Source organism: Stylophora pistillata, chromosome 12 (assembly GCF_964205215.1).
Source record: "Stylophora pistillata chromosome 12, jaStyPist1.2, whole genome shotgun sequence".
In the NCBI taxonomy this organism is placed as follows: Eukaryota; Metazoa; Cnidaria; class Anthozoa; order Scleractinia; family Pocilloporidae; genus Stylophora; species Stylophora pistillata.
This window is the reverse complement of record NC_142530.1, coordinates 8,434,356-8,461,603: the sequence shown is the minus strand read 5'-3', so window position 1 is coordinate 8,461,603 and position 27,248 is coordinate 8,434,356. Positions and strand designations below refer to the sequence as shown.

Here is a 27,248-nt window from a genome sequence, read left to right as displayed (position 1 = left end):
CTAACCAACGTTTAAGACAAAGACGAACCGAGGAACAGACAGGGAACGATTTATAAGATCACTTGTTCCGACTACCAAGCCTCCTACATCGGTGAGACTGGCAGAAACCTCACAACAAGACTGACTGAACACAGACGGGCGACGATATCACAGATAAACCATGAAACAGAGGCGAATTCAAGTTGAAGGGCGTTGGTGTCAACTATTTTGAAACCCCGGACTAGCTTTAATTTTAAATAAAGGCTGATAGTTTCGAAAGAAACTGTATGGGGCTGCGTCGGTGGGAGTAACGAAATAATTTGGTTATATCAACAAAGTTGAAGTGGTAAATTGGCCACCGTAACGAGTACAAAAGCTGACGTTTCGAGCGTTAGGCCTTCGTCGGAGCTTTAATTTTTTTCGTCGGAGCTTTAATTTTAGGTTTCTCTGAAATCCCTCTTAAAATTTACAACAGCGTAAACCAGGTGGTGGTCAGATTTTCCAAGATTGCAGGCACCATGAATGAAACTCTTGGAAGGAACAGAGGTAATTTCAGGTCGATCAGCGTAAATGGATCACCGGTGACTCTGGTGGACTGGACGTCGATTACATTCTTTAAATTGAATTTACTACTTAGACTCGTGAATTTCCTCTTTAAAGATCTAGAACGTTCACGCGAGGATGATAAATTAATATTGAAGTCTCCCAATAAGATGATGTTGGATCGATTTCGCCATAAGTTTTCCATTACCGAGGAAAACTCTTGGAAGAAAGAAGAGCAGTCAGGGGGTCTGTAGACAGAACAAATCAATATTCGCTGGGAATATATCTCTTAATGGAGAGTCAAATCAATCCAGGCAGCTTCTAGAGATGAATTAGAGGACAATTCACTCAAATGGTGGGCATTTAGGGCTTCGGCAAAATAAATTAAGGATCTTCCACCTTTCCGAACGTCCTTCCTGTCACGTCTAGCGATTTTGTAGCCAGGAATATAATAATGGCGTTTTCACTTCTGCAATGGAGATGAGTTTTGGTAATTGCCAAAACGTCAAAGTTTAAGGTAAGAAATAACACCTTAACTTCATGAATCTCGCCCAGAAGACCATTTAGATTCAGATGACCTAATTTATGGCCTTTGGAAGAAGACAATTCTCCATGCAGAGTTGAATAAAGTCGATCTGAAATATCTTTCGACTTTGCAGACTGAGACTAGGTGAGTGGGCCAGGATTTAAAAAGATGTCACCAGAAATAAATAAACGCATCTGTTGGAAGCTACTGGCTGAATTTGCATAATATTGTAGCATAGAATAGTTAACTAGCTCTAACAGAAAATATTTTTCTCCTGCTAGTTATCAATTATTCAAGCGATTCTCGGCCATCAGCTAAACTGAAACAAATATAACACGACTACCGAATTGTTATCAGCTGGTTTATAACCAGCTCATAACCGAAAAAAACTCTTTAAGGTAAGTTTCTCTGACTTCCAATATCTCTCCTCGCCTACTCCTCCCCCATCAAGATTTATAATGTGGATGCTATTTCTTTTACCTTTTTGTTATTTCTTTTCATTCTTAGTTTGCTTATTCAAGTGATATTGGATTCTTAGTGATCATTTACCACTACAATCTTTTATTACTTTAACTTTTACAGTTTTAATTTTAAGATATAGGTCTCGAATCAATAATTTTGGTCACTTTTCAGGTTCAAACGAAATTAAAAGAAACATGAGGCCAGGGTGAAAAGGGAGTTACATTTCGCCTGGCTCATTTTCTTCACGATCTCGTCCATCAGACGTATCACTTCGGGAAACATCATAGCGGCAGACACTTCTTGAATGGAAAATTAAACTTGGACAGCAACTCCAACAACGATCACGAAAATGGCGAATTTGATCAACAGAGTCCACAAGACAGGTCAAAATACACGACATAAGGCTAAGACCTACTGCATAAGGCACAACAAAGACTAGGCCCTTAAGAAATAAACTTGTTGTGGAGATATCTCCCCGGGCTAACTTTATGGAATACGATCTAAACAGCACGTAGTCTCCGAAACCAATCGTTGTGAATGTTGTAAACCACGCGTACAGGCCTTCCATGAAAGTCCAGTGTTCAAGAAAAATCGTTGACACGCTAGCCAATATCATCAAAACAACCAAAAGTACGCATGCCACAAAAAATGTTTTCTTTTTCAGGTGTTTCAGCTCAACCCTTCTGAATAAAATGGTTTCTGTCTTGATGACAAGAAACCTAAAGAATGTTGCGCACAACTCTCCCAATGTTTTAAACGCCAACATGGTGATGGGAATGCCGAGCAGGCAGGCGATGATAGTCACTCCACGCCCAAGGGACGTCTTGGGCGTGATGTGTCCGTAACCTTACAGAATAACAATAAAAAAAAAAAACAGAAATCATGCCATCATTGAATAGACAAGGAAAACCTCAAAAGAAATGCAGAACGACCTAATGTAGATTACGTAACAGCCTTGATTGGTCCTCTCAGGTCTATATTCTTAATCAAATACTTTATGGCTGAAGAACTCTGTAATTATATTTCGAAACTTTCGAAAAACACGTGTTAAATACAAGTTATTACTTCTACCATAATACTATGCAATATTACTCTGCAGTATTTTACTCTATGCAAGCGTGAGATAGCTTTTTGGCATGCACCCTTTACCAAACATTAGAGGTTGGCTAGTAATGAGGCCTAGCTCAAATCCTTACTGAAAACCTTACCTATGGTCGTGAAAGCTGCAAACACGTAGGCACAACTGTTCATGAAAGTCCAGTCAAGTTCTTCTCCAGCTGTCACTCCTGCGGATGCTTTCCTTAAAAAACTTTCAAAGTCTATGTCTGACATATTAACTTTATATTTGAGACGAATTTCCGCTCTCAATTCGCGAAAAAGTCTTTTCATTTTGAGTTGTCTTGACTCCTCGTGACTTTCAATCAATGTGAAAACCCAGGCAACCAGCAAACCGAATCCGTGAAATAATACAACGCGCAGCAGAGCTTTTCCAAGAAGAGGATGCATGTTCTCCGACAAAATTCCTTGAAAATAATTAGTACAGTACGTTGTAATTATTACTACATCGAAACCATCAATCGCAATTTTGAGGTGCCATCGTAAAATGGCACGATTTAGATATGCATCCGTTGTTTAAACTGGTCTAGAGTATTTGGTTTTCACATGTTTAACTGCCGTCATTTTAAAACTTTTTTCATATAATATTTAAATACCCTTTCAATGATTTATAATTCAAATTTTCTGATGAGCGAGGTTAAAACAATATTTTTAGAATGAAATTATCAATATCAAGATGTGAGCTTCTGGTAGCAATTAAATGGAGTCACGGAAATTCTGCAATTTTATTTTAAAATCTGCTTCCCTGTGATTCCTTTCAGGTTTGAGAGGAAACATCTATTATTTTCTAGAAAGAAAAATGAAAATTTCATTTGCTCTTAACTTACCGTAATTCTGGTTCATCGCCTAGTCTCTGGTTTATTTTTCACTGCATCCTGCGGATACACAACAATGCTTCGTTGGTCAAGAACCTCATAAATCATTGACAAAATCATATGAATTTACATATGAGTAAGACTGCTGCTACCCAGGTAGACAACGTTAATTTTGAATAATGGTTTCAAAACTGGCATAAATGAATCACCTGCTAAATGAAGTTTGTATGTCCACATTTACATTCTGTTTATTGATAGTGTTATGGTCTTTGCATCTTCATTATGCAGGCTGATTTTCGCTATCGCTTAGATAGTGCTCTTTACTGCGAGGATCGTGCACAAATACGTTTCTAAATATAACCGCAGTTCAGATATATGAATTCCATATCTTTGTTGTATTTGCTTTATCATGTTACGGGTTTATGTCGAATTATTTTGATGACCTGCTCCCAGTTGGCTTGTTAACTCAATTGGTAGAGCGCTGCACTAGTATCGCAGAGGTCGTGAAGTGAACACTTTATTTAAACACGATGGAGTATTCAGCTGGTGGGGTCGTGTATTTACAAATAAAAATAAGTTTTAAATTTAATTACGAACCTAGAGTTATGTTTAGATAATATGCTATGTACTAAGACTGTGAATTTAAAATCCTAAAAATAAATATAATCATCGTCTTTAAACTTGATTAAAGCGGCAATTGGATCGAAATTTATTTTTCTAGTGTCAAATTTTGAAAGTAGTCGCTTAAATTGGTTTAAGTTATTTGCCGCTGATTCTTTGCTGGAAAGGCTATTCCAAGTTATTGCTCCTCTAAATTTGATGGAGTTCCTCATAAAATTTGTCTCTGGGCTTGGGAGAACAATTTCTCCGTTCCTTCTACTTTCGCGGCTTGAGTTCCTCTCGACAAATAGGTCCTTAATTTCTGTGGCGTTGTATCCTTTTATACATTTGAAGGTGAATTCCGCTAATCTGCCTTAGAAATTCTTTCAAAACTGTCTCATCGTGTCTGCATTCTGAAAACGTCTGTAGTTCTGGTGTCACATGATAATCCAAACACGATACGTCTGGCTCTCAATCAATCAATCAATCAATCAATCAATCAATCAATCAATATCAATAACAGTTTATTGTGAATATACACTTAGCCACAATAAAGGCAATAAAGGCATGTAGTTTTTCCAGATTGCTGAAGTGCGTCTTGTTGCACGATCCCCAAACAACTAGGCCTTACGTAACCGATGGCAATATAACTTTTGTATAAAAATCCTCCAATTGCTTTCGGGGGAGAAATTGCGTTCGTCCAAGTAGACTCAGTTTAGACGCAAAAGACTTCGCGACATTTGTATCGTGATTTGACCAGGTCATCTTATTGTCGACATGCACTCCTAGAAGCCGTTCTGATGTTGTCCAATTAATAGTGTTATTTCTGAGACGCAAAGACTGGACTGGTCCAATGAAGGGTTACCGTTGCATGATCATTACCTTGCACTTGTCCGGGTGGGGTACCAATAGATTGTCGCACCATTTCTTCAAGTCTGCCAAAGCATTATTAAGCTTATTTGTTAATGCGTCGATGGTTTCTGCAACACAATATAGAGCTGTGTCGTCTGCGTACAAGTAAGTTTCTGCTGAACGTACGGACTTTGGGAGGTCGTTCGTGAATAAGGAAAATAAGGTAGGTCCCAGAACTGAGCCCTGGGGTACACCGTGCGGTATATGCTGTGAGTCGCATCCGTTCACTCAGTGACAAAATGTCTTCGTTCCCTAAGGTAGTGGCTCAGCTACAACCATATATCTCCTCTGATTCCAAGATCATTTAGCTTTTGTAATAATATATTGTGCGACACAGTGTCAAAGGCAGTGGTTCCAATCCCGTACAGGCCTGAATTTTTTCAGGTCTGATTTCCACTATTGCTTAAAAAGTGCTCTTTACTGCGAGGATCGTGCACAGATACGTACGTTTCTATATCCGCAGTTCAGATATATAAATTCCATATATTTGTTGCAATTGTATAGGAATGTTATTGTTAATTGCAAAATTCAAAGTGTTCCAGTCCTTACTTAGGAGGAAACTACCGGCGATATATTTTTGGAATTAAACTAACATACTTCCATGAACGACCTTACGCGAGAGTTCATGGGTTCAAATCTATTACACACCTGACTTTTTTCAGGCCCCATTTTCACCACTGCTCAAGAAGTGTTCATTACTGTGAAGATCGTATTGTTATTCATTTCCTTACCCGCAGTTCACTTATATGACTTTTATATATTCGCGGTCATTTAATCACCTTTCGGAAGCAAAAAATTATTTAAAAAAGATTCGATTTGTGTCAGTCATAGCTCATGACCACACTAATAAACAATCACAAAATATTTCAAATTCTTGTTTCCTGAGATCGTTCTACAATTCTCTTGTTGTCCTCTTTTGATTTTAAATAATTATTTGATTAAAGATTCATAGGGCACCGTAGAGACAAAAGGTAGCCAGAATACTCTAAACAAACCAGCAAAGTTATCTTAATTTCCACCAGGTTTCTTTTTATTAAGGGAATCACAAGTTACAATTCAAGGTTTTGCTGTGAAATTTCATGTTGATTAAATTATCATGATATCAGCAGATGCATTCCGCCGTAGGGAAACGAGTTGAAAGATTTTTTTAACGAAATCGTTTTATATATATTACTGGGGGTGAACTTGCAAAAGGGCGAAACCTCCATATACCCTCGGTAAAACTTATCACTCAGATTTTGAGTTTAATTCTTAATAGTTTTATAGTTTTATAATTTATTCTCTCACCATTATGTCCATTCATTTGGATTTAAGAATTTATATTCATATGTTAGTGTAAATTAGTATTGAAAATCCATTTTGGGAATTACTAATAAACGTGCTGTATTGTACGGACTAGTCAACATACGAATAACAAACAAAGAGCGAGAAACCACTTCTTGCTTCATAACAGCTGTCCTTAAACATTTCAAGGCTTAAAATGCATGATCCAAATTAGCCACACTTTTGCTTTTCATGTAAGAGCCACAATATGATAGGCATGCAGTTGTGTGCGCTACAGAGAAGTGATTATTTTCACAGGATGATTCATAATCTTTATTGTGTCCTGTTCTCATGTCGTAATTTTCACACCCTCGGCAGGAAAATATTTCCATATATTAGTAATCAAACTTGAGCAACAGCTAAAATAGCGATTACAGAAGTCCCTTATTTTATTCAAAGAGTCAAACGGTTCAAAATGCAGGAGTTGACACTGAACTCAACCAGCCATGGGTATTGCAAAGATCAGGCCTTGGATATTCATAACTGTTTCGGAGGCTTCTTCTCGGTGAAACTTTCTTTGAGTTGCCTCAAACGGATAATAGTCTCCTTGTAAACCAATTGTTGTAAAAGTAGTGAACCAAGTGTATGATCCGGTTTTAAAAACTCCATTCCTCTGCGCACAATATGTGAAGGGCAACCACTTGTACAACCGCAGCAAGGAACATATTCTTCTTGTCATGCTTTGGTTCACCTTTTTTGCGCAAAACTGTCTCTGTTTTGATAATCAGGTATCACAGTAACTCTGCAGTTTTGAAGGTCGACATGCTTATAGGAATTCCAAGAAGACAGAAAACGATTGTACGACCTCGGCCGAGACCTGTTTTGGGAGTTATATTTCACACTCTGGCAAGTAAAAGAAGAAACCTTTCTACTTCTTTAAGATAGAGAAGGTGATGGCATGGTAATTGTCGTCAAAAGAGGGACCCGAAAAAAAAAAGCAGGAAAGGCTGAAGTCTCAAATTAAACGATGTGATGTTTTAATAAGGACTCTAGGATACAATGCTCTTGATTATACAATGGCATTCCCCTTTAGAATAACATCGTAAACAGGGCCGGGAAAAACAATTCGCAGGAGTGCGGCAGTTTCTTCTCTTAGGCATCTTTAGCAGTTAGGACGGCAATGCCAAGGGAAACGATGATAAAAAAATGAGTTGATAATTTTTTTTGTAAAAAGCACACAGATAGCAGGAGGTGAATACCTTCTATCACTTCACCAGACCTTAACTTCAGTATAACACATCGAGCATTAAGAGAACGGAAAGGATTCGCTGACGGGGTTCTTGGTTCCTGTCTTGTTCTCAGACCGCGCATAGCTTGTTGGTTTCACATTGTTGTTTTGCAGAGCCATTGGTCTCCTCGTTAACCATTTGTTTAACCACCGTTCTCGTGGCCTTTTCCTCAGCTGTTTACTTCTCTTCCTTTTCTTAACCGATTCGCAGAAAATTCGAGACAACACTAATCTCATATATTAATCAGCTCCCAATTTCTGAATTACTCTACGAGGGTGATGACGAGGCAAGGAATTAATAATTGATTAAAACATGTATGAAAATGTAACCACTGATTTTTACTCTAAGAATTGTCTAATGCGTATAACTATTCAGGCCGTTATCTGAAAAAGCGCTTTTGGTTTTTCAATTCGGTTGCCTTAAGTCAGAAGAATTCACACATTGGCCATTGCCATTGGCTAAAATAATCTAACCGCGCGGCTGACTGTGTTAATATAAGTAATAGTCTAGAGGTCAGAGGGCAAAAGTTTAATCTCATACACAGATCTCTCTTCGCCCAAAACAGAGATCTGGGTACGAGATCAGTTTAAAATTTCTTAGCGCTTTCACTAATGCCACGCAGAAACTACTTGATTTTGGCACTCAACGTGGTTTTGCTTCTTGCAGCATAGCTTGTGTCGCTTGCTTGAGTACAATTCTACGCAGCTGTCTATACAGCCACGACGAAACTGCCGAATCTGATCCACGGAATCCACAATGCAGCCCAGGATACATGACATGAGACTGAGGCCAATCATGGTGGGGAGGTACAGAACGCAGATGTGTATCACAAGATGAAACTTACTCTCCAGCCCTCCCTCTTTGTCCCTTAGAAGCGCCTCACAAGGGACATAGTCGCCGAATCCAATTGTTGTGAAAGTAGCAAACGACGCATAGAGGCTTTCCACATAATCCCACTTCTCCATGAACACGCCTGTGACACTTGTAGAGATATATAACACAAACATAAGGGCGCACGATGTAAAAAATTTTTTTGTTTTTACATTCTTCGGCTCTTCTCTTTTAAATAAATTGGTTTCTATTTTTATGACGAGATAGCGAATACAAGAAGCAAAGAGTTCTCCTGAAGTTTTGAAGGCCAACATGGTGATGAGAATACCAAGAAGGCAGACGGGAATTGTGATACCTTTGCCAAGCTCTGTTTTAGGTGTTATATTCCCATATCCTGAAATAGGAAGAAGGGATCTTACTTGCGCCACTCCAAACCATTGCAAATTTAAGAATTGTGCTGAGTTAAGAAGCTAGTCGCAAACACATGGGCAAATAATAATGCTAATAACAATAATAATAAAAATGATGATGATGAAAAATAAAAATGCAAATTTACCACAATTAGCAGTAATGTCGCAATCTGATTGGCCAAATTACCCTTGAAATTTTCACTGAAAGAATCGTTTTAAATGACGTCGATATTGTGGTAAAAAACAAATTCCCTCGCCATAGACTGGCCTCTCTCTCTTACCTATGGTGGTAAAAGCGACCAGGGCGAATGTGAAGCTGTTAAGCAAAGTCCAGTCCAGCTCATCCCCCTCTATCACAGCCGCCGCTGCACGATTTACAAAATTATCAAAGTCGTCATCGGTTAAGTTATATTTCAGATTCATATCGAACCTGAGTTTTCTCAACGACTTCTTCATTCTTTCGAAAGCAGGTTCATCTCTCCTTTCAATCACGGTGAAAATCCAAGCCACTAAAATTGCGTAGGTGTGGAGGAATCCAAAGCGCAGCAATGATTTCTTCAGAAGTGGATGCATATTTCTTTAAAGAGAAACGAGTTTACTAAATTAAGTCCCGATCTACCTGAGTGTCTGAGAGTCCGATCCAATTGTTATATTTTTAACAATTATTCGCCGAAGGCAAGGTGAATATCGTCCAATAATCCCCGAGACGAAATTTGATATCAATTATTCATCAGCATTTTCACTTTCTTCAATGGATGGTGGATATTCATGTACTGTTACACTAAAATATTTTGTGCTTATGGTAGATTTACTTCAAATTTCTTGCATTGAGAAGCCTTGGATAACTTAAATCGTTGCCTGGATGTAATTCATGTGAATCTCGTATTTGGAATGTACTAAAGCAAATTGTCAAAAAGAGATTTCTCCACTTGAGCGTGATGGTTCCTATTAAAGGAAAATGTGTTTATAGCTGAAAAAATAATCAGTTTTACCAATAAGTGTTATAGCAAAGCAATTGCGGAAAACACTAAATTTTCATTGATTGCGTTGAATTAAGTTATCAAATTATTGAGCGTATTTCTTAAAAATCTTACCTAGTTGGCTTCTCGTTAGAGCAACTTCACCTGACATACGAGACTGAGCCCCTTTTTACACCAAGAACTCTCTGTTTCTCTTAAATGTTTTTTTTTTTAATTTTTTTATTTACACTGAGTGAATAAATAATGTAGACTTTTCCTATTCAAATGCATTGTATTTCCTATCAAGGCGAGGACAATTGGTGAAATCTCATTGAAAGTCAATTCACTCGCTGAATCTATGAATGTGGAACCAATAACGAGATGCTTTCTATTGTTTTAAAGAATAAAAGGAAATGTCTTATTGCTTTAGATGAAAATGCATAGAAAGAAATTCAGGAAAATTACTAACGTTTGTTTTCAGTATATATGCTACATAACTTTCCCAATTTGAAAGAGTAATCATTCTTGTGGAATATGAACCGCATGCACATAAAACATGAGAAGTTAGAATCGAATGAATGGCCGGAAGAGAAATACGCAACAACCTCAATATTAATTTTCGCAGCTCATCAAGATAAAACTTTCATATTTGCTTTTACAAAGACAAACAATCAACGATTGCATTTATTCACAACTGAAAATCATTTGAAAATGTAGGGGGCGCCTCAAACAAAACATTTCTGCTTGAAACATGGAAATGCTCATAATTAAGTTTTAAATTTTTGTTTTTGTCTTTGGTTTGTTGTTTTTCAATGCCTCTTCCTTTTCTTTTTTTTTTTGTTTTGTTGTTGCTGTGTTTTTGTTTTGGCTTCTCACTTTTATTCCCTTTTCTAAGGAGTTTGTATTCTGCGTCGATTTTTGATAGACCCCCCCGAGAAAAAAATGAATCTTTAGAGATTAGCGGGTCTATATATCCTGTTCTGCAATTGGCATTTGAACTCATTAAAACTATTTTGTTAGATTTTTCTTGAAAACTGAGCTTGGGGAAGATTATTAAAGACAAAAAGACGAAAAAGAAATAAATTTCGTTGATCTTCAAAGAACAGCTGGCATGGAAAGATGGTTCTAGGAAACTCGTTTTGTGACAGATGTTTCTAGCCACGCTATTCCAAGAAAATGAAGTGCCTCGTTCTAGAGACGCATTAATTGCAAGAATGAATATACATGATGTTCAGTGCAGTAACAACAAAAAATGAAAAGTCTGGGTATCCAAAAATATAGGTTTTCTGTTCAAATTGAAAGTTTTGTCCAAACCTGACAAAAAGTTATCATTTCTCCCATTTTTGAAGCTTTTATTCAGGGCGGGTAGCCGGTAGAAAGTGCGTCAATGCAATAGGACACCCACGCACTAACTTTTTTACTTCCACCTTTTCTTCAATAGAGGACATATGAAAACGACTTTAAAAGACTCCTATCTGTGAAATATCGAATAATAGCTTCCCATTTCTCCTTGTATTTTAACTCTCCTTTTTAAATATCATCAGTGTTTTTGAGCTTCTCCTCAAGTCATATTTACTGTTTATCCATGTACTCCATGGCATTTAAGCAATTTTACAATGTCATTATTTAAGTTTTTTTTAATTAGATAAGATTAGTTTTATAGATTTATTTCTACCAACGTTACCCTCTAAAATCAAATTGTACTTTTTCCTTTCACTTTTTTAACCCTATAGGTACATGCATTTGGATCCTTATGGTATAAATGATTTCGTTTTAAACCATGCAAGGTTTGAGCATGTCTAATTCAAAATTAACTCTCTGCACATCTGTTACACAGTAGTTAACAAATCAGATTTTCATTAAAATAGAAATAATCAATTTCGAAAAGTTCCATGAAAAAATTCAATATTTGTGGTTCTTTTTCAATTTATAAGTGTGCAACAGAACGAAGGAGCACTTTTCTCTTCAACAGCCAATCGTCTGACACTTCTCGTGTCGTTGCTGGTAAGTGTGTGATTTTTTTTTTTATAATGCTCAGCTAGCAGCGACAACGAGAACCTGTTGATTTTCAGGAGATGGAGGAAATAAGGAAAATTATCTGTTAGTTACTGAAAATTACAATCCCCTATTTTTCATTTATTTTATATGGATAAATGAAGGGAAAAATAGAAATTAGTAACAGGTAAAAAATGGGTTTCAACTTCAAGAGGGAAGTAGCCATTTTTCCGCATGGGCAAAAGATTCTTATCAATAGACAACAGTTTTAGTAAAGATTACGTAATCCAATGTCCCAAATTGCTTAGACTGACCATTCATTTCGGGTCACAATGATGACAACTATAAAATGATATTCTCTTGGCCATTGAAAAATGAGGGAAACGTGGTGTCCTGACGATTGCCACGTGGACTGATGTGAGTGACATTTTAATAAAATACATACATTGCCTCTCTGCTTTTCAAGATAGATTTCAGTCGATTATCAGAGAACATTTATACAATATTAGGGTGAATGGAGGAGTGTTGCACCTATTTTTGTAACAGTTTTAAATATTGCTATAATGTTGTGGTTAAGTTCACATGTGAGGAAAGATTACTGTTGACGTCAAAATGAATAAATGGCCGTTGCTTAATACCAGTAGCGAAAATTCCGTTTTCTGGAATGGCATTCGTTCACAAAACCACTTAACAATTGGTTCATGCTTTAGCGTGCACTATCGAGTTATGGAGCACGCGGGAAGTTTGGAGAGCACGAAAGAAGCGTAAGAGTTGCCCGAGGCGATAGCCGAGGGCAACTCTAGCTTCTTGAGTGCTTTCCAAACTTCCCACGTGCTCCATAACTCGATAGTGCACAGCTGAAAGCATGAACCAATTGTTTTAGAACATAGCCGGTGGAATTGTGCATCAAATGCGACGCGAAAAACGGACAACAATATCAGTTGAAGCGAATCGTGACGGCGCTGATGCCGAGTCTCCTTTTCCTTTGTTTTTCTCTTTTTCTGCCTCATTTAAGAACTCTAGCCCATGGGAAAAGGTCGAAACATTGTCTTCGTTTTCGGACTAGCAGGGCGAGTTTCTTTTTGTATCCATTATTGTCGCGAAATGTATTATTTTTCCCCGCACTAGCAATGGTCGCTCGCGCGAACAAAAAAAATTCTGGCGAAGTCGGATTTGCTGACGTTATCAGCGTACACTATCGGGATTTTGAGCACGCTTACGTATAATGAATTTGATTGCGCGACTCTGCTAGCTATGTTCTAATTGATTTTAAACAATAAATTAATTTCCAGTGGAATTTGTCTTCTCTTTCAGAAGTGGCAGTCGATCCTGAGATGGATTTTAGAATTATCAAATGGGTGATAACTCTCTTGGTATCATCAACGTAAGTACAGTGTCATTTTAACGATCTTCTTGTTCTCAGCGAAGAAGAAAAACATTTTAAAAACATGATTTGTCCTCTGGTTTGTTAATTGATATTTCTAAACATACTTGTCATTTTCCTGGTTATTCTACTTCTCTTTGGTTTACTTAAAACCGGTTTTTAATATCGAAAATATTAATTTTGTATCTTAATTTACCTTTCAGGACATACAAACAAACCAACGGTTGGTAGACCTTTCTCTTATCTTTAATTACCTGACTAACGTTAACGTTTGATGATGATCAAAAACAAGTGTATTGATATTTTTCTTTTTTCATCTCATTAATTCATTATTTCATCAAACAACTTACAGTGTAATCGGCCGTAAGCGCATGCCCTAAACCTAGATAAAGATAAGGTTTGATTAACTTTTCCAAGATTACAAGGAAATTCATAACAAGATATAAAATTTCCTAATTTTTAGGTAAATATAACTATTTGCTTTAAAGAGATGACTTATCATCCTCGATATTAAAAAGGTTCTGTGGGTAAATAATTTCTCAGTATAGAATTTAAGCAAAATTCCGGTCCTTTGATGCAGTAGAACTCGATAATTTATAGAAACTTCAGCAAATTATGAGAAATATCAATTTTTGATCATTTCAGTTCCTAAGCCATAATGAAGACTGCTGAAACAGTCTAGTACCTAATTTGCGCTTAATTGGAGCAGGCTCAAATTGCTAATGGCTCTTTAAAAACCCTCAAATAAGTGGCGATGACTAGGGAGGTTATTCTACTTCGTTATACATTTTGTTCACCCAAGTTGTTGCTGCGAAAAAGGAAACGTTTTTCTTTATTTCTTCTTATTTGCATGATTCAAATCTAATGCTCTCTAATAATGTCTGACATGACAGGACATGACTACTGCCATAGCTATCACGTGATTAATGACAGGACGAGGGCTGCTAGTCTCCCAAGGGGCAACGTCCTTAGATGCGATCAGCGGGATATTCCAACCTCCAGATGGTACCGTTTCACTGGAGCGGCTGGCACGCAGATGCCAACTAAGTGTGTGCCCACTAACCGTTGCGGAACCCACGCGCCTGGCTGGCTCAGTACAGCGCATCCAACTAGAACTGGACAAATCATCAACGGCAAAGCTTGCTTTCACTGGTCCGGAAACTGCTGCCGGTGGTCGTCAAATATTATGATCAAGAGATGCAATGGCTTTTACATTTACAAGCTTGGTAAAACACCATGTTGTTACCTTCGTTTTTGTGGGAATGGAGGCTTTGGTGAGTTACGACTAGTTTTAAGACAACGAAAGCGATTTACTACGCTATATTTCAAATAATGTCAAGCAATTTTTTAGAAGGGAAGATGAGTAATTACGAAACACATAGATACACCTAATTGGACGCTTTAAACATCAGTTCATCCGTCGAAAGGTTTGAAAAATAATACTTTTCAAAACCTTGCATACGGATCTTATCATCAGTGCCCTACTGCTGAAAAAAATATAACTCTTAAATAATCAACGAGAAAATATGATATTTCTGAGTCAAAAACGTGACTGGTTTGTATGGCAAACACTGACTTCGAAGCAAAAGAAATCGTAGACATTTTGATCAGATTCTGACAGGTCACTTGCGAATTTAACCAGTCACAATCAAGTTCGAGTTAAGAAATTAATCTTCAAGCCGTAAACTGAAAACCATTATTTTCTGCCGTTAAGTTTACTGAACATGCTGACGCTTAATTGTCGTGTTCCTTAAAACAAAGTAACATTCTATAAATATTTCTGGTGCTCATGGTTCTCTAGTTTCCTGATAAGGCCCACTAGGACACTGCACGGCGAGGTATGACTTTGCCGGTTCTAAGAATAAAATTATTGAACACTTATACTCTTCATCAGGGGACGATGGCTGCACTGACTATTTACAGTTAAACGATAGAACCAGAGCTGCCAGCGTTCCACGGGGAAATATCCTTAAATGTGACAAATATGACATGCCTGGGGAAGCAAAGTGGTACAGGTTCACTGGGGCATCAGGAAGTATGATGGCCACCTCCTGTGTTCCTAAGCATTACTGTGGAACGCATGCTCCGGGTTGGTTGAGTGGAGCCCACCCAACAAGTGTGGGGCAAACTGTCAACGCCAAAGTCTGTTTTCACTGGGGAGGAAGCTGCTGCAACTGGAATACCAATATTCAGATAAAAAAATGTCATGGGTTTTACGTTTACAAACTTCACAAGACCCCTGTTTGTTGGCTTCGCTACTGCGGAAACGCAGGATTCGGTATGTCAAACGCAGGATATTTGAAGTAGAAGTTTTCAAGTTTTCTTTTTGGTGCATCTTCTTAAAATCTTCCGACTCATAAGATCCAAACGAAAAACGAGGAAACAGTAAAAGACCACCAAAACTACAATGTCAGTACTTGCTATCTAAGTTTATGAGACTTGCATGGAGAAGAATAAACATCATGTGATTGACACGGTACTCATATTTTCTCTTTAAATAGATGTGTGCAAGGTAAGCAATCCGTGCAAGAATAGTGCCACGTGTGTTCCCAAAAATGGTGGCTACACATGCAACTGCAAGCCAGGGTATCATGGTGTCAACTGCGAGCACGGTAACTCCTTTACTCAATTGTAATCAGGTTAGAAAACCTTCAAGAGTTCTTAATTTCCTCTGACCTCAGAGGAAATCATTAGATAGAAGTGTACTACAGTATGCACTGGCTCAATAAGAAAAAGAATGAGCGTACTTCGGGTACCGGTAGGAAAGGTATAAAGTTCTCATTAGTCGATTTCGCGGTGACGTCTGCAACACGATTATACAACACAAAATAAAACGGATAATGGATAGGAAATTGGTACTGACGCGTAAAATAAAAGAACAAATCGAAAACATACTTAAATCGGCGCGCAATGCAACTGTTGAAAGACTTGCAATGTTAAAAACGGAAAACCTTTTGTCTATGAACAGATGTAAATGAATGCAACACTAGACCCTGCCGTAACGGTGGAACTTGTGAGAACCTACCAGGAAGTTACAGATGCAAATGCAAACCAGGATTTCTCGGGAAACACTGCGAGATCGGTAGGTTGATTTTGCAAAATGATTTTACAAAATGTGTTTCGTAAACACCTGTTTCTTGATTGGCCAAAATTTCATACTGAATATTTTCTAGGTATATTTGAATAGCTTATTGCATACTTGCGATCCTCACAAAGTTAACCTATGTCGGAACATTCCTTTCCTACAAAACTGATTGTCAAACCAATTTTCCTCACTATAAGCGCACGATGAATGCAAGCATTACCAAGTTCTCAGTGACAGGGAGCGAGCTGCAGGAGTTCACAGGGGAAACACCCTTAAGTGTGACCAAAGGGACCTTGTAACTCCCAAATGGTACAGGTTTACCGGAGCAGCTGGTACCCAGATGCCCACGTCATGTGTTCCTAAACATTACTGCGGAACCCATGCACCGGGCTGGCTAACTGGCTCACACCCGACAAGAGTTGGCGAAGTTGTAAACCGCAAAGTGTGTTTCCATTGGGGTTCTAATTGTTGCAGTTGGAGTGCAAGCGTTCAGATAAAGAGATGCAACGGGTTTTACGTGTACAAGTTGGTACGGACTCCTGTATGTTGGCTGCGGTATTGTGGAAATGCGGGCTTCAGTGAGTCATGTTCTTATACAAAGAAATAACACATTTGTATTGGAAAACTTTGGTTCTAGTGTAATTTTGCAAGTTTTTTGCTTATTATTTGAAACAAAAGGGCACACATTCTGTGTAAAGATACACGCCATGGGAAGCAAATGATTGCTCGTAATTAATAGTTCATTTTATAGTTGCGGACTTGGTTTCTAAGCCTTTGAAGAGGAGCGAGGCTAAGGGTGACCTTGTTTAAATACAAACGTTTCCGCTTTTCAAACGTAAATTACTCTGTTATCATGCTAACTAGTTACTGGTCTCTATCACAACTAGGTCACCTTCAGCCTCACTCCCAATCGAAGGCTTGGCAACTAAGTAACACATATGTCAATTGGCCTATTGTTCAACAGAGTCACCTTAAGTGATTCCGTTTCATAAGATATGTTCCGGAGATAACCGCATTCGTTTTCCCTCTTTTTTTTTTTTTTTTTTTTACAAGATCCTTGTAGAACCAGCAGGCCGTGTCAAAATGGGGGCACATGTGTTAACCAGAATGGTGGTTATAAATGCAACTGCAAGCCTGGGTACCAAGGGATAAACTGCCAGCAAGGTTAAATAGACAGTGAATATTTAATCATCAACTATAACCCAGAAAGACACCGCTGAAAATGAACGGTTTGCTCAACTCAAATTGGCTATAGTCAATTGATCGTCGGACGGAACTCATCTCTTTTTCCCCAACCGATTTAATAACGTGTCCGTACTGTCATGCACCGTGAGGTTATATGTATTCCAAGTCAAGACTCAGTTGCGTGTTTTTTTTTGAAGACGACGCTTCCTTAGCAATCACTGTATAATTTTGTAAGAAAACTACAACAAGGAAACTTTGAGAACAAAAAAAGAAACGTTTAGAAAATATAAATTTGCTGATTAGTTTTGTTGGAGAAATCAGGCTCGCAGCTTGCGACGCTTGCACTTAGCAAACACATGATCGAAAGCGCTCCTCCCTTCGTGATCTCATTGCAGGAAGATAAAAAAGAAGAGCCTTGAGTCACTTCCTTCTAAAGACCATTGATACTAAATAAAACAAAATTCTTAACTATTGTAAAACACAAATTTTAACCGTAATTATGTTTTGGTTATTTTCTGCCAATAAGCGTCATATATTTACATGCAGGACTTTTTTTCAAAGAAGGTGTTTCATCGAACAAATGCGTTACTCTTATCGTTTTCAATTTTCAGATGTCAATGAGTGTCTTACGAGGCCTTGCCGTAATAGCGGGACTTGCGAGAACTTATCAGGAAGCTACAGATGCAAGTGTAAACCAGGATATCTTGGAAAACACTGCGAGATCGGTTTGTACTATCAACTTGAGTGTAGACTTACCAGTTATCTATAAAATGAATCTTTTTTTTTGACATATTTTAAGTTATAGTCATTTGGCTATCTTTACATCGGGCTCGTGTACATTCAGAAAAATGTGGTTGAGATGAAGGTTGTAAAGCGTAAATTCGTTATGTTAGGCCTATGCCAACGAAGAAAGTTTCCTTGTTTCATCCTTTTCATCCATGCTCGGGCTCATCTTATTTGTTTTCTGTTGGCCCAGTCTCATCTTATTAGACGACGTTACTATTCGGTAACACAATAGCTTAGACTCTTCGGGGGTTGAGTTTCTGTTACGGTTGTTAAATATAACCAGTATAGTGTAAACAATGGAAATTTCTGACAAATGGAATGATTTTGGACCTTCATGTTAACGGTTGTTCTGTTTTTTGTTTTGTTTTGTTTTGTTTTTGTTTTTTCCCCCCTCAGTATTTGATGAATGCAAACACTACGAGGTTCTTAATGACAAAGAGCGGGCTGCAGGGCGTCACAGGGGTAACTTCCTTAAGTGTGACCAGAGAGACCTTGTAACTCCCAAATGGTACAGGTTTACAGGAGCAGCTGGCTCTCAAATGCCAACGGCATGTGTTTCAAAACATTACTGCGGAACCCATGCGCCAGGATGGCTGAGTGGCTCACATCCAACAAGAGTCGGGCAGGTTGTAAATGGAAAGGTGTGTTTCCATTGGGGCTCCAACTGTTGCAATTGGAATGCAGCCATTCAGATAAAGAAATGCAACGGATTCTACGTGTACAAGCTGGCAAGGACACCTGTATGTTGGCTGAGATATTGCGGCAATGCCGGATTTGGTGAGTTGTGTATGACCTTTTTTCGAAAAACTTCTCTACAATCGTATCATTGACTATTTGAGTAAGTGTCCTATATTAATATATACTAAAACAGTGGATAGCGTTGAAGGCGCGCTCTGATTGGCTAGTCAAACTCCGAATATACTTTGCTATTTACCTCCGAGCAACTTGGGAAAAAATGGCGTGCCGGTTTGCATCCGTGACAAGCAAAGAAATCACTCAAATAACGACGAAGCAGTCCCTGAAAACACAGAAAGCGACTAAATTTGGTTTGGCCGTGTTTAAAGGTACTGGTAACTCGGAGTTTATCGATAAAAACCAATGAAAAAGGTTTTGTTCACAAATGCAAATTAATCTTGCGTAACCTCACTTGTTCACTTGAAAATCAAAGTTAAATGGTATTTTTTACAAAATGGTTTCAAATACAGAAAGAGTTTGTAACACCATTTGAAGAAATGTCGCCACCAGAGCTAAACAAATGTCCTCAGAAAATTTATCTGTCAGCGAAAAAACGAGACGGCAGGTTTTACAACAAAAACAAAAAATCACTTACCGCGATCCTAGCCGCGTTGGATCGTTATGTGCGGGAAAATGTTGGAATAGTTGCTGAAATGTATGAATTAAAATCAATTTTTGGTGGTGTACATTATCTCACTGTTTTAGTATATACTAAAACAACTATTCACCTCAGTGTCGGTGGTTAGCGGTGAATATTTACCTCGCCGCTTCGCGGCTCGGTAAATATCCGCCACTAACCACCTCCACTTCTGTGAATAGTTGTTAACTATCCGATAATCAATTTGGTTTTCGCAACTAGCATTCAACTGAATAAGGCATAGCTCTTTTATATGACAAAATATCTTCTGCTATTGATCATAATGATATAACGGTGGGTTTAGTTGATTTTTTTAAAAGCAACTGACATGGTTAACCATCAAATTCTACTACATAAGCTTCTTTATTATGGTATATGTAGCGTTGCATTTAACTTGCTTGAAGCTTAAGACTGTATAAACAACAAAATTCATTTTGTTCAGTTTAATGGACTTAATCCTATTCAAATATTAAGTGTGGACTAATGGACTTATCATCCTATCATTCAAATATTAACTTATATTGACTTATCAACTCAAATATTAACTATATTGATTTATCATTCAAATATTAAGTGTGGACTAATGGACTTATCATCCTATTCAAATATTAAGTGTGGTGTCCCCTAGGGTTCCATTCTTGGAACTCTGCTCTTTCTAATTTGCATGAATGATATGTGTGATGTCTTGAAGGTTCTAGATTTCCTTCTTTTTGCTGAAGATACAAACATCTTTTTCTCTCAAAAAAAAATTGAATCTTATCGAGAAAACGTCGAATGAAGAATTACTTGACTTAATAGACTGGTGACGAGCCAATAAGCTTTCGATAAATATCCTTAAATCAAATTTCATGGTTTTCAAGCCAAGACAGAAAAGAGAAACTTTTAACATTAAATTAGTGGTTAACCAATGGACTACTGATAGAGATAAAGAGTCTACGTTTTAGATGTCATTCTTGACGAACATTTGTCATGGAAACCGCACATTGCTTAGATCACTAGGAATGTTTCAAAATCCATTGGTATAATCTATAGAGCTAGTCTCTGCCTACCTACTTCAACTTTATGTATTCTGTACTATAGTCTTGTCTATCCTTACTTGCATCATTGCATTACGGTATGGGGCTCCACCTATCTATCTAACTTGAAACGGATTGTCCTACTCCCCAAAAAAGGTGTACGAATTATATCAAGAAGTACTTTTAACGCTCATACTGAACCTACATTTAGTTAAGCAGTTGAAAATTCTTAATCTATACAGTATATATCGATTTCAAATAGGGAAGATTATGTTGTTATTTTACCTTTTTTTTTTTTTACAAGATCCTTGTAGGACCAGCAGGCCGTGTCAAAATGGGGCCACATGTGTCAATCAGAATAGTGGTTACAAATGCCTCTGCAAGCCTGGGTACCAAGGAATGAACTGCGAACAAGGTTGAATAGACAGTTCACATTAAGTCATCAGCTATAACCCAGAAAGACACCGTTGGAAATAGTCGACGATTTCCTTAACTCAAGTTGTTTATAATTAATTAATCGTGGGTTAGAACTCATCTCTTTTTCCCACTAAATAGCGTGTGCATACTGTCATGCGCCGCGAGGTTACATACATTCCAAGTCAAGACTCAGTTGCGTGGCTTTTTCGAGGGCGACGCTCCCTCAGCAATTACTACATTTGTAAGGAAATTACAACAAGGAAACCTTGAGATCAAAAAAAGAAACGTTTTGGAAATATAAATTTGCGACGCTTGCTTTTAGTAAACACATGATCCGGTGATAGTGCTTCTCCCTCCGTGATCCAATTGCAGGAAGAAAGAAAAAGTAGAGCCTTTGGGGACTTCGATATAAAGACCATTGATACTGAATACAAAACTCTTAAATATTGAAGTCATATATTTTAACCCTAGTTGTGTTTTGGTTATTTTTTGCCAATAAGCGTCACGTTGTTGCATGCAGGACTTTTCCAAATGGGATGTTTCATCGATCAAATGCGTTACTCTTATCGTTTTCAATTTTCAGATGTGAATGAGTGTCTTAGAAGGCCTTGCCGTAATGGCGGGACTTGCGAGAACCTATCGGGAAGCTACAGATGCAAGTGTAAACCAGGATATCTTGGAAAAAACTGCGAGATCGGTTTGTACTATTCACTTGAGTGTAGACTTCCGAATTATTTATAAGATGGATCCTTTTTTGACATCTTTTAAGTTAGAGTCATTTGCTTTTCTTTGCGTCGGTCTTATCTGCAATTAAATAAATGTGGTTAGGATGAAGGTTGTAAAGCGTTACTTCGTTAAGTCATACCTATGCCAACGAAGAAAGTTTCCTTGTTCCGTCCGATCGATCCTTTTCATCCATGCTCGGGCTCATCTTATTTGTTTTCTGCTAATTTGGTTATATCAACCAAGCTGAAATTTTAAGTTGGCCACCGTAAAGAGTTAAAAAGCTAACGTTCCAAGCGTTAGCCCTTCGTCATTCCTTCTGACGAAGGGCTAACACTGGAAATATCAGCTCTTCAACTCTTTACGGCGACCAAATTGCCGTATTACCCCCAACGACGCAGCAGCGCACTTTCTTTAGAAACTTACCCCCTTTATTAGTTGTTTTCTGTTGGCCTAGTCTCATTTAATTAGAAGACGTGACTATTCGTTATCACAATTGCTTAGACTCCTCAGAGATTTAGTTTCTGTTACGGTTGTTAAATATAACCAGTATTGTGTAAACAATTGAAACTTCTGACAAATGGAATGTTTTCGGACTTTCGTGGTAACCGTTGTATTTTTACGGTTGTGTTTTTTTTCTTTTTTCTTTAAGTATTTGATGAATGCAAACATTACGAGGTTCTCAATGACAAAGAGCGGGCTGCAGGGCGTCACAGGGGTAACTTCCTTAAGTGTGACCAGAGGGACCTCGTAGCTCCCAAATGGTACAGGTTTACAGGAGCAGCTGGCTCTCAAATGCCAACGGCATGTGTTCCGAAACATTATTGCGGAACGCATGCACCGGGATGGCTGAGTGGCTCACATCCAACAAGAGTCGGGCAGGTTGTGAATGGAAAGGTGTGTTTCCATTGGGGCTCCAACTGTTGCAATTGGAATGCAGCCATTCAGATAAAGAAATGCAACGGATTCTACGTGTACAAGCTGGCAAGGACACCTGTATGTTGGCTGAGATATTGCGGCAATGCCGGATTTGGTGAGTTGTGTATGACCTTTTTTAGAAAAACTTGTCTACAATCGTATCATTGACTATTTGAGGAAGTGTCCTATACTATCCGACAATCAATTTGGTTTTCGCAACTAGCATTCAACTGAATAAGGCATAGCTCTTTTATATGACAAAATATCTTCTGCTATTGATCATAATGATATAAAGGTGGGTTTAGTTGATTTGTTTAAAGCCATTGACATTGTTAACCATCAAATTGCTTCTTTACTATGGTATATGTAGCGTTGCATTTAATTTGCTTGAAGCTTAAGACTGTATAAACAACAAAATACATTTTGTTCAGTTTAATGGACTAAATTCATCCTATTCAAATATTAAGTGTGGTATTCCCCAGGGTTCCATTCTTGGAACTCTGCTCTTTCTAATTTGCATGAATGATATGTGTGATGTCTTGAAGGTTCTAGACTTCATTCTTTTAGCTGAAGATACAAACATCTTTTTCCCTCAAAATAAACTGTATCTTATCGAGAAAACGTCGAATGAAGAATTACTTGACTTAATAGACTGGTGACGAGCCAATAAGCTTTCGATAAATATCCTTAAATCAAATTTCATGGTTTTCAAGCCAAGACAGAAAAGGGAAACTTTTAACATTAAATTAGAGGTTAACCAATGGACTATTGATCGAGATAAATAGTCTACGTTTTAGATGTCATTCTTGACGAACATTTGCCATGGAAACCGCACATTGCTTAGATCGCTAGGAATGTTTCAAAATCCATTGGCATAATCTATAGAGCTAGTCTCTGCCTACCTACTTCAACTTTATGTATTCTGTACTATAGTCTTGTTTATTCTTACTTACATTATTGCATTACGGTATAGGAGCTCCACCTAACCATCCAACTTGAAACGGATTGTCCTACTCCCCAAAAAAGGTGTACGAATTATATCAAGAAGTACTTTTAACGCTCATACTGAACCAATATTTAGTTAAGCAGTTGAAAATTCTTAATCTATACAACATATATCCATTTCAAAGAGGAAAGATTATGTTTTTATTTTACCTTTTTTTTTTACAAGATCCTTGTAGAACCAGCAGGCCGTGTCAAAATGGGGCCACATGTGTCAATCAGAATGGAGGTTACAAATGCCTCTGCAAGCCTGGGTACCAAGGAATGAACTGCGAACAAGGTTGAATAGGCAGTTCACATTAAGTCATCAGCTATAACCCAGAAAGACACCGTTGGAAATAGTCGACGATTTCCTTAACTCAAGTTGTTTATAATTAATTAATCGTGGGTTAGAACTCATCTGTTTTTCCCAATAAATAGCGTGTGCGTACTGTCATGCGCCGCGAGGTTATATACATTCCAAGTCAAGACTCAGTTGCGTGGCTTTTTCGATGGCGACGCTCCCTCAGCAATTACTACATTTGTAAGGAAATTATAACAAGGAAACCTTGAGATCAAAAATAGAAACGTTTTGGAAATATGAATTTGCGACGCTTGCTTTTAGTAAACACATTATCCGGCGATAGCGCTTCTCCCTGCGTGATCCAATTGCAGGAAGAAAGAAAAAGAAGAGCCTTTGGTGACTTCAATCTAAAAACCAGTGATACTGAATACAAAATTCATAAATACTGAAGTCATATATTTTAACCCTAGTTGTGTTTTGGTTATTTTCTGCCAAGAAGCGTCACGTTGTTGCATGCAGGACTTTTCCAAACGGGATGTTTCATCGATCAAATGCGTTACTCTATCGTTTTCAATTTTCAGATGTCAATGAATGTCTTAGAAGGCCTTGCCGTAATGGCGGGACTTGCGAGAACCTATCGGGAAGCTACAGATGCAAGTGTAAAACAGGATATCTAGGAAAACACTGCGAGATCGGTTTGTGCTATTCACTTGAGTGTAGACTTCCGAATTATTTATAAGATGTATCCTTTTTTTGACATCTTTCAAGTTAGAGTCATTTGCTTATCTTTGCATCGCTCTTTTCTGCAATTAGATAAATGCGGTTAGCATGAAGGTTGTAAAGCGTAACTTCGTTAAGTCATGCCTATGCCAACGAAGAAAGTTTCCTTGTTTCATTCTTTTCATCCATGCTCGGGATCATCTTATTTGAATTCTGGTAATTTGGTTATATCAACTAAGTTGAAATTTTAAATTGGCCACCATAAAGAGTTAAAAAGCTGACGTTCCAAGCGTTAGCTCTTCGTCATTCACTCTGACGAAGGGTTAACGCTCGAAACATCAGCTTTTTAACTCTTTATGGCGGCCAATTTACAATTTCAACTTAGTTGATATAACCAAATTGCCTTGTTTTCCCCACCGACGCAGCAGCACACTTTCTTTAGAAACTTAGCCCATTTATTGGTTGTTTTCTGTTGGCCTAGTCTCATTTAATTGGACGACGTGACTATTCGTTATCACAATTGCTTAGACTCCTCAGAGATTTAGTTTCTGTTACGGTTGTTAAATATAACCAGTATTGTGTAAACAATTGAAACTTCTGACAAATGGAATGTTTTCGGACCTTTGTGGTAACGGTTGTTTTTTTTTATGTTTTTTTTTTCTTTTTTTCTTTAAGTATTTGATGAATGCAAACATTACGAGGTTCTCAATGACAAAGAGCGGGCTGCAGGGCGTCACAGGGGTAACTTCCTTAAGTGTGACCAGAGGGACCTCGTAGCTCCCAAATGGTACAGGTTTACAGGAGCAGCTGGCTCTCAAATGCCAACGGCATGTGTTCCGAAACATTATTGCGGAACGCATGCACCGGGATGGCTGAGTGGCTCACATCCAACAAGAGTCGGGCAGGTTGTGAATGGAAAGGTGTGTTTCCATTGGGGCTCCAACTGTTGCAATTGGAATGCAGCCATTCAGATAAAGAAATGCAATGGGTTTTACGTGTACAAGCTGACAAGGACACCTGTATGTTGGCTGAGATATTGCGGCAATGCCGGATTTGGTGAGTTGTGTATCGCCCTTTTTTCTTTCTTAACTCAAGAGGAGAACGATCACCTAATTCACTCTGCGATTTTGAGCTTTCCTCAAGTATTTACATCGAGTATGCTACACGTGTCCCACTTGGATAGTTTTACAGTCTCGTTAACGGTTGTCCTCTAATGCCATTTGTCATGAGCCAAAAGAAATCCATTCTCGAAAAAACGTTGACCACACGAATGCCTTTTATTTACATCACATTTTCCCCCTAAGATCCATGCAAGGCAAGCAAACCTTGTCAAAATGGGGCCACCTGTGTTAATAAGAATTATGGATACACTTGTCTTTGTAAGCCCGGATACCAAGGGGAGAACTGCGAGCAAGGTGAGGCGCTTGAAATATAACTCCTATGATCACTATGAAGAAATTAGCTCCTAGGACTGATTAATGCAAGTGTCTGTGCAATGCATGGTAGACTGGTTATGAGAACATGATGTCATATTATTACCATATGAAAAGATGGATTACTATTGAAATATATTTGGACTGTGTGGGAAATTATCCTCTCTGAACATGGTGTCATATTATTACCATATGAAAAGGTGGATTACTATTGAACATGACATATATTTGAACTGTGTGGGAACTTATCCCCTCTGAACATGGTGTCATATTATTACCATATGAAAAGATGGAGTACTATTGAAATAAATTTGGATTGTGCGGGAACTTATCCCCTCTGAAACTTTATGGTGAAGAAAGTACCACAGAATAAGAATTATTACCTGTTAACTTTATCAACTTACAGATATGTCACGCCGAACAACATATGTTAAGGTTTTAACAGAAAAATTTTTTTTTTTCCTTTATTGTGTAGTCCGATCTAAAAACAGTAAAGGAAAACAGCCCTACAACTGCAAGATATCAACAACTTTTATAAGTTATTTGTCAAAAAGGATTGGAAATCTGAAACGACGCAACCGTTTGTACATATTCCATCTCAAAACACCTATCGATCTGTGGGAGGGCGCTTTTTGTCTCATTTAATGTCACAGTTAAGTTTGGATACAAACGTTCTTTTAAGAAGTGCTGATTTTTGTGTCTCAAGTTGAGCCTGCGATTGTTTCTTAGGCTGAAAGATAATTACTCCTGTGTAGAATACAGTGAAACAGAGCTTACACAGGTGAAAGAGGGCGTTCCTTTTTTGCATTTAAGATATTGATGAATGTCGCACGAGGCCTTGTAGGAATGGTGGTGCGTGTGAAAATGTACCAGGAAGCTACAGATGCAAATGCAAACCAGGTTTCCTTGGCAAACAGTGCGAGATTGGTAAATAATGGCTCTCATATGATTTTATGAATTTCATTGTCCAGTACAATAAACTTTGCCTCACTCTTGTTATTTGTTTGCATGTTTAATTTTTTCGTTGGTTTTATGTAAGGGGTCATTGATAGCCACTTCTTGTCTGTAACACAGCTTCATCGACAACTTATCCAGTGATAACCAAAAGTACTTATTGCGAGCTCTACTAATTTATATAAATGATTAACAATTTAGGATAATCCGTGACAAGCGAAGAAATCACTCAAATTAACAAATTAACGTATATTATCTCTGTCGGTGGTT

General features: G+C 38.0%; 3 protein-coding genes and 1 long non-coding RNA gene across 6 annotated transcripts in view; 2 read left to right on the top strand and 2 right to left on the bottom strand.

The window, feature by feature from the left end:
• The first annotated feature begins 257 nt into the window (after positions 1-257).
• Positions 258-8,880, top strand: LOC148718666 (uncharacterized). The gene is made up of 2 exons (XR_015993929.1): positions 258-1,039; positions 8,172-8,880. It is a non-coding gene; the product is annotated as an uncharacterized LOC148718666 (long non-coding RNA).
• Positions 1,590-3,886, bottom strand: LOC111334467 (potassium channel subfamily K member 3-like). Its single transcript, XM_022940219.2, has 3 exons — positions 3,454-3,886; positions 2,719-3,033; positions 1,590-2,356 (listed from the first exon to the last, which is right to left on the bottom strand). Exons 1-3 carry the CDS (start codon positions 3,467-3,469, stop codon positions 1,728-1,730), a joined length of 960 nt encoding a protein of 319 aa, XP_022795954.2. The 5' UTR covers positions 3,470-3,886; the 3' UTR covers positions 1,590-1,727.
• Positions 7,232-10,002, bottom strand: LOC111334479 (potassium channel subfamily K member 3-like). The gene is made up of 3 exons (XM_022940234.2): positions 9,841-10,002; positions 9,028-9,323; positions 7,232-8,730 (listed from the first exon to the last, which is right to left on the bottom strand). Exons 2-3 carry the CDS (start codon positions 9,317-9,319, stop codon positions 8,114-8,116), a joined length of 909 nt encoding a protein of 302 aa, XP_022795969.2. The 5' UTR covers positions 9,320-9,323; positions 9,841-10,002; the 3' UTR covers positions 7,232-8,113.
• A 1,661-nt stretch (positions 10,003-11,663) lies between these two features.
• Positions 11,664-27,248, top strand: part of LOC111334460 (uncharacterized) — a 30,692-nt gene continuing 15,107 nt past the window's right edge. For 2 of the 3 annotated variants that reach the window (XM_022940203.2, XM_022940200.2), the window contains exons 1-19: positions 11,664-11,709; positions 13,015-13,084; positions 13,288-13,307; positions 13,978-14,358; positions 14,979-15,362; positions 15,586-15,696; positions 16,053-16,166; positions 16,367-16,747; positions 17,223-17,333; positions 17,966-18,079; positions 18,537-18,917; positions 20,833-20,943; positions 21,529-21,642; positions 22,321-22,701; positions 23,758-23,868; positions 24,453-24,566; positions 25,267-25,647; positions 25,896-26,006; positions 26,838-26,951. In XM_022940203.2, the coding sequence (XP_022795938.2) occupies positions 13,035-13,084; positions 13,288-13,307; positions 13,978-14,358; positions 14,979-15,362; positions 15,586-15,696; positions 16,053-16,166; positions 16,367-16,747; positions 17,223-17,333; positions 17,966-18,079; positions 18,537-18,917; positions 20,833-20,943; positions 21,529-21,642; positions 22,321-22,701; positions 23,758-23,868; positions 24,453-24,566; positions 25,267-25,647; positions 25,896-26,006; positions 26,838-26,951 (3,484 nt within the window). In that variant the 5' untranslated portion in view covers positions 11,664-11,709; positions 13,015-13,034. The remainder of the gene's footprint in view (positions 11,710-13,014; positions 13,085-13,287; positions 13,308-13,977; positions 14,359-14,978; positions 15,363-15,585; positions 15,697-16,052; positions 16,167-16,366; positions 16,748-17,222; positions 17,334-17,965; positions 18,080-18,536; positions 18,918-20,832; positions 20,944-21,528; positions 21,643-22,320; positions 22,702-23,757; positions 23,869-24,452; positions 24,567-25,266; positions 25,648-25,895; positions 26,007-26,837; positions 26,952-27,248) is intronic. The other variant, XM_088741263.1, reaches the window with a different exon arrangement.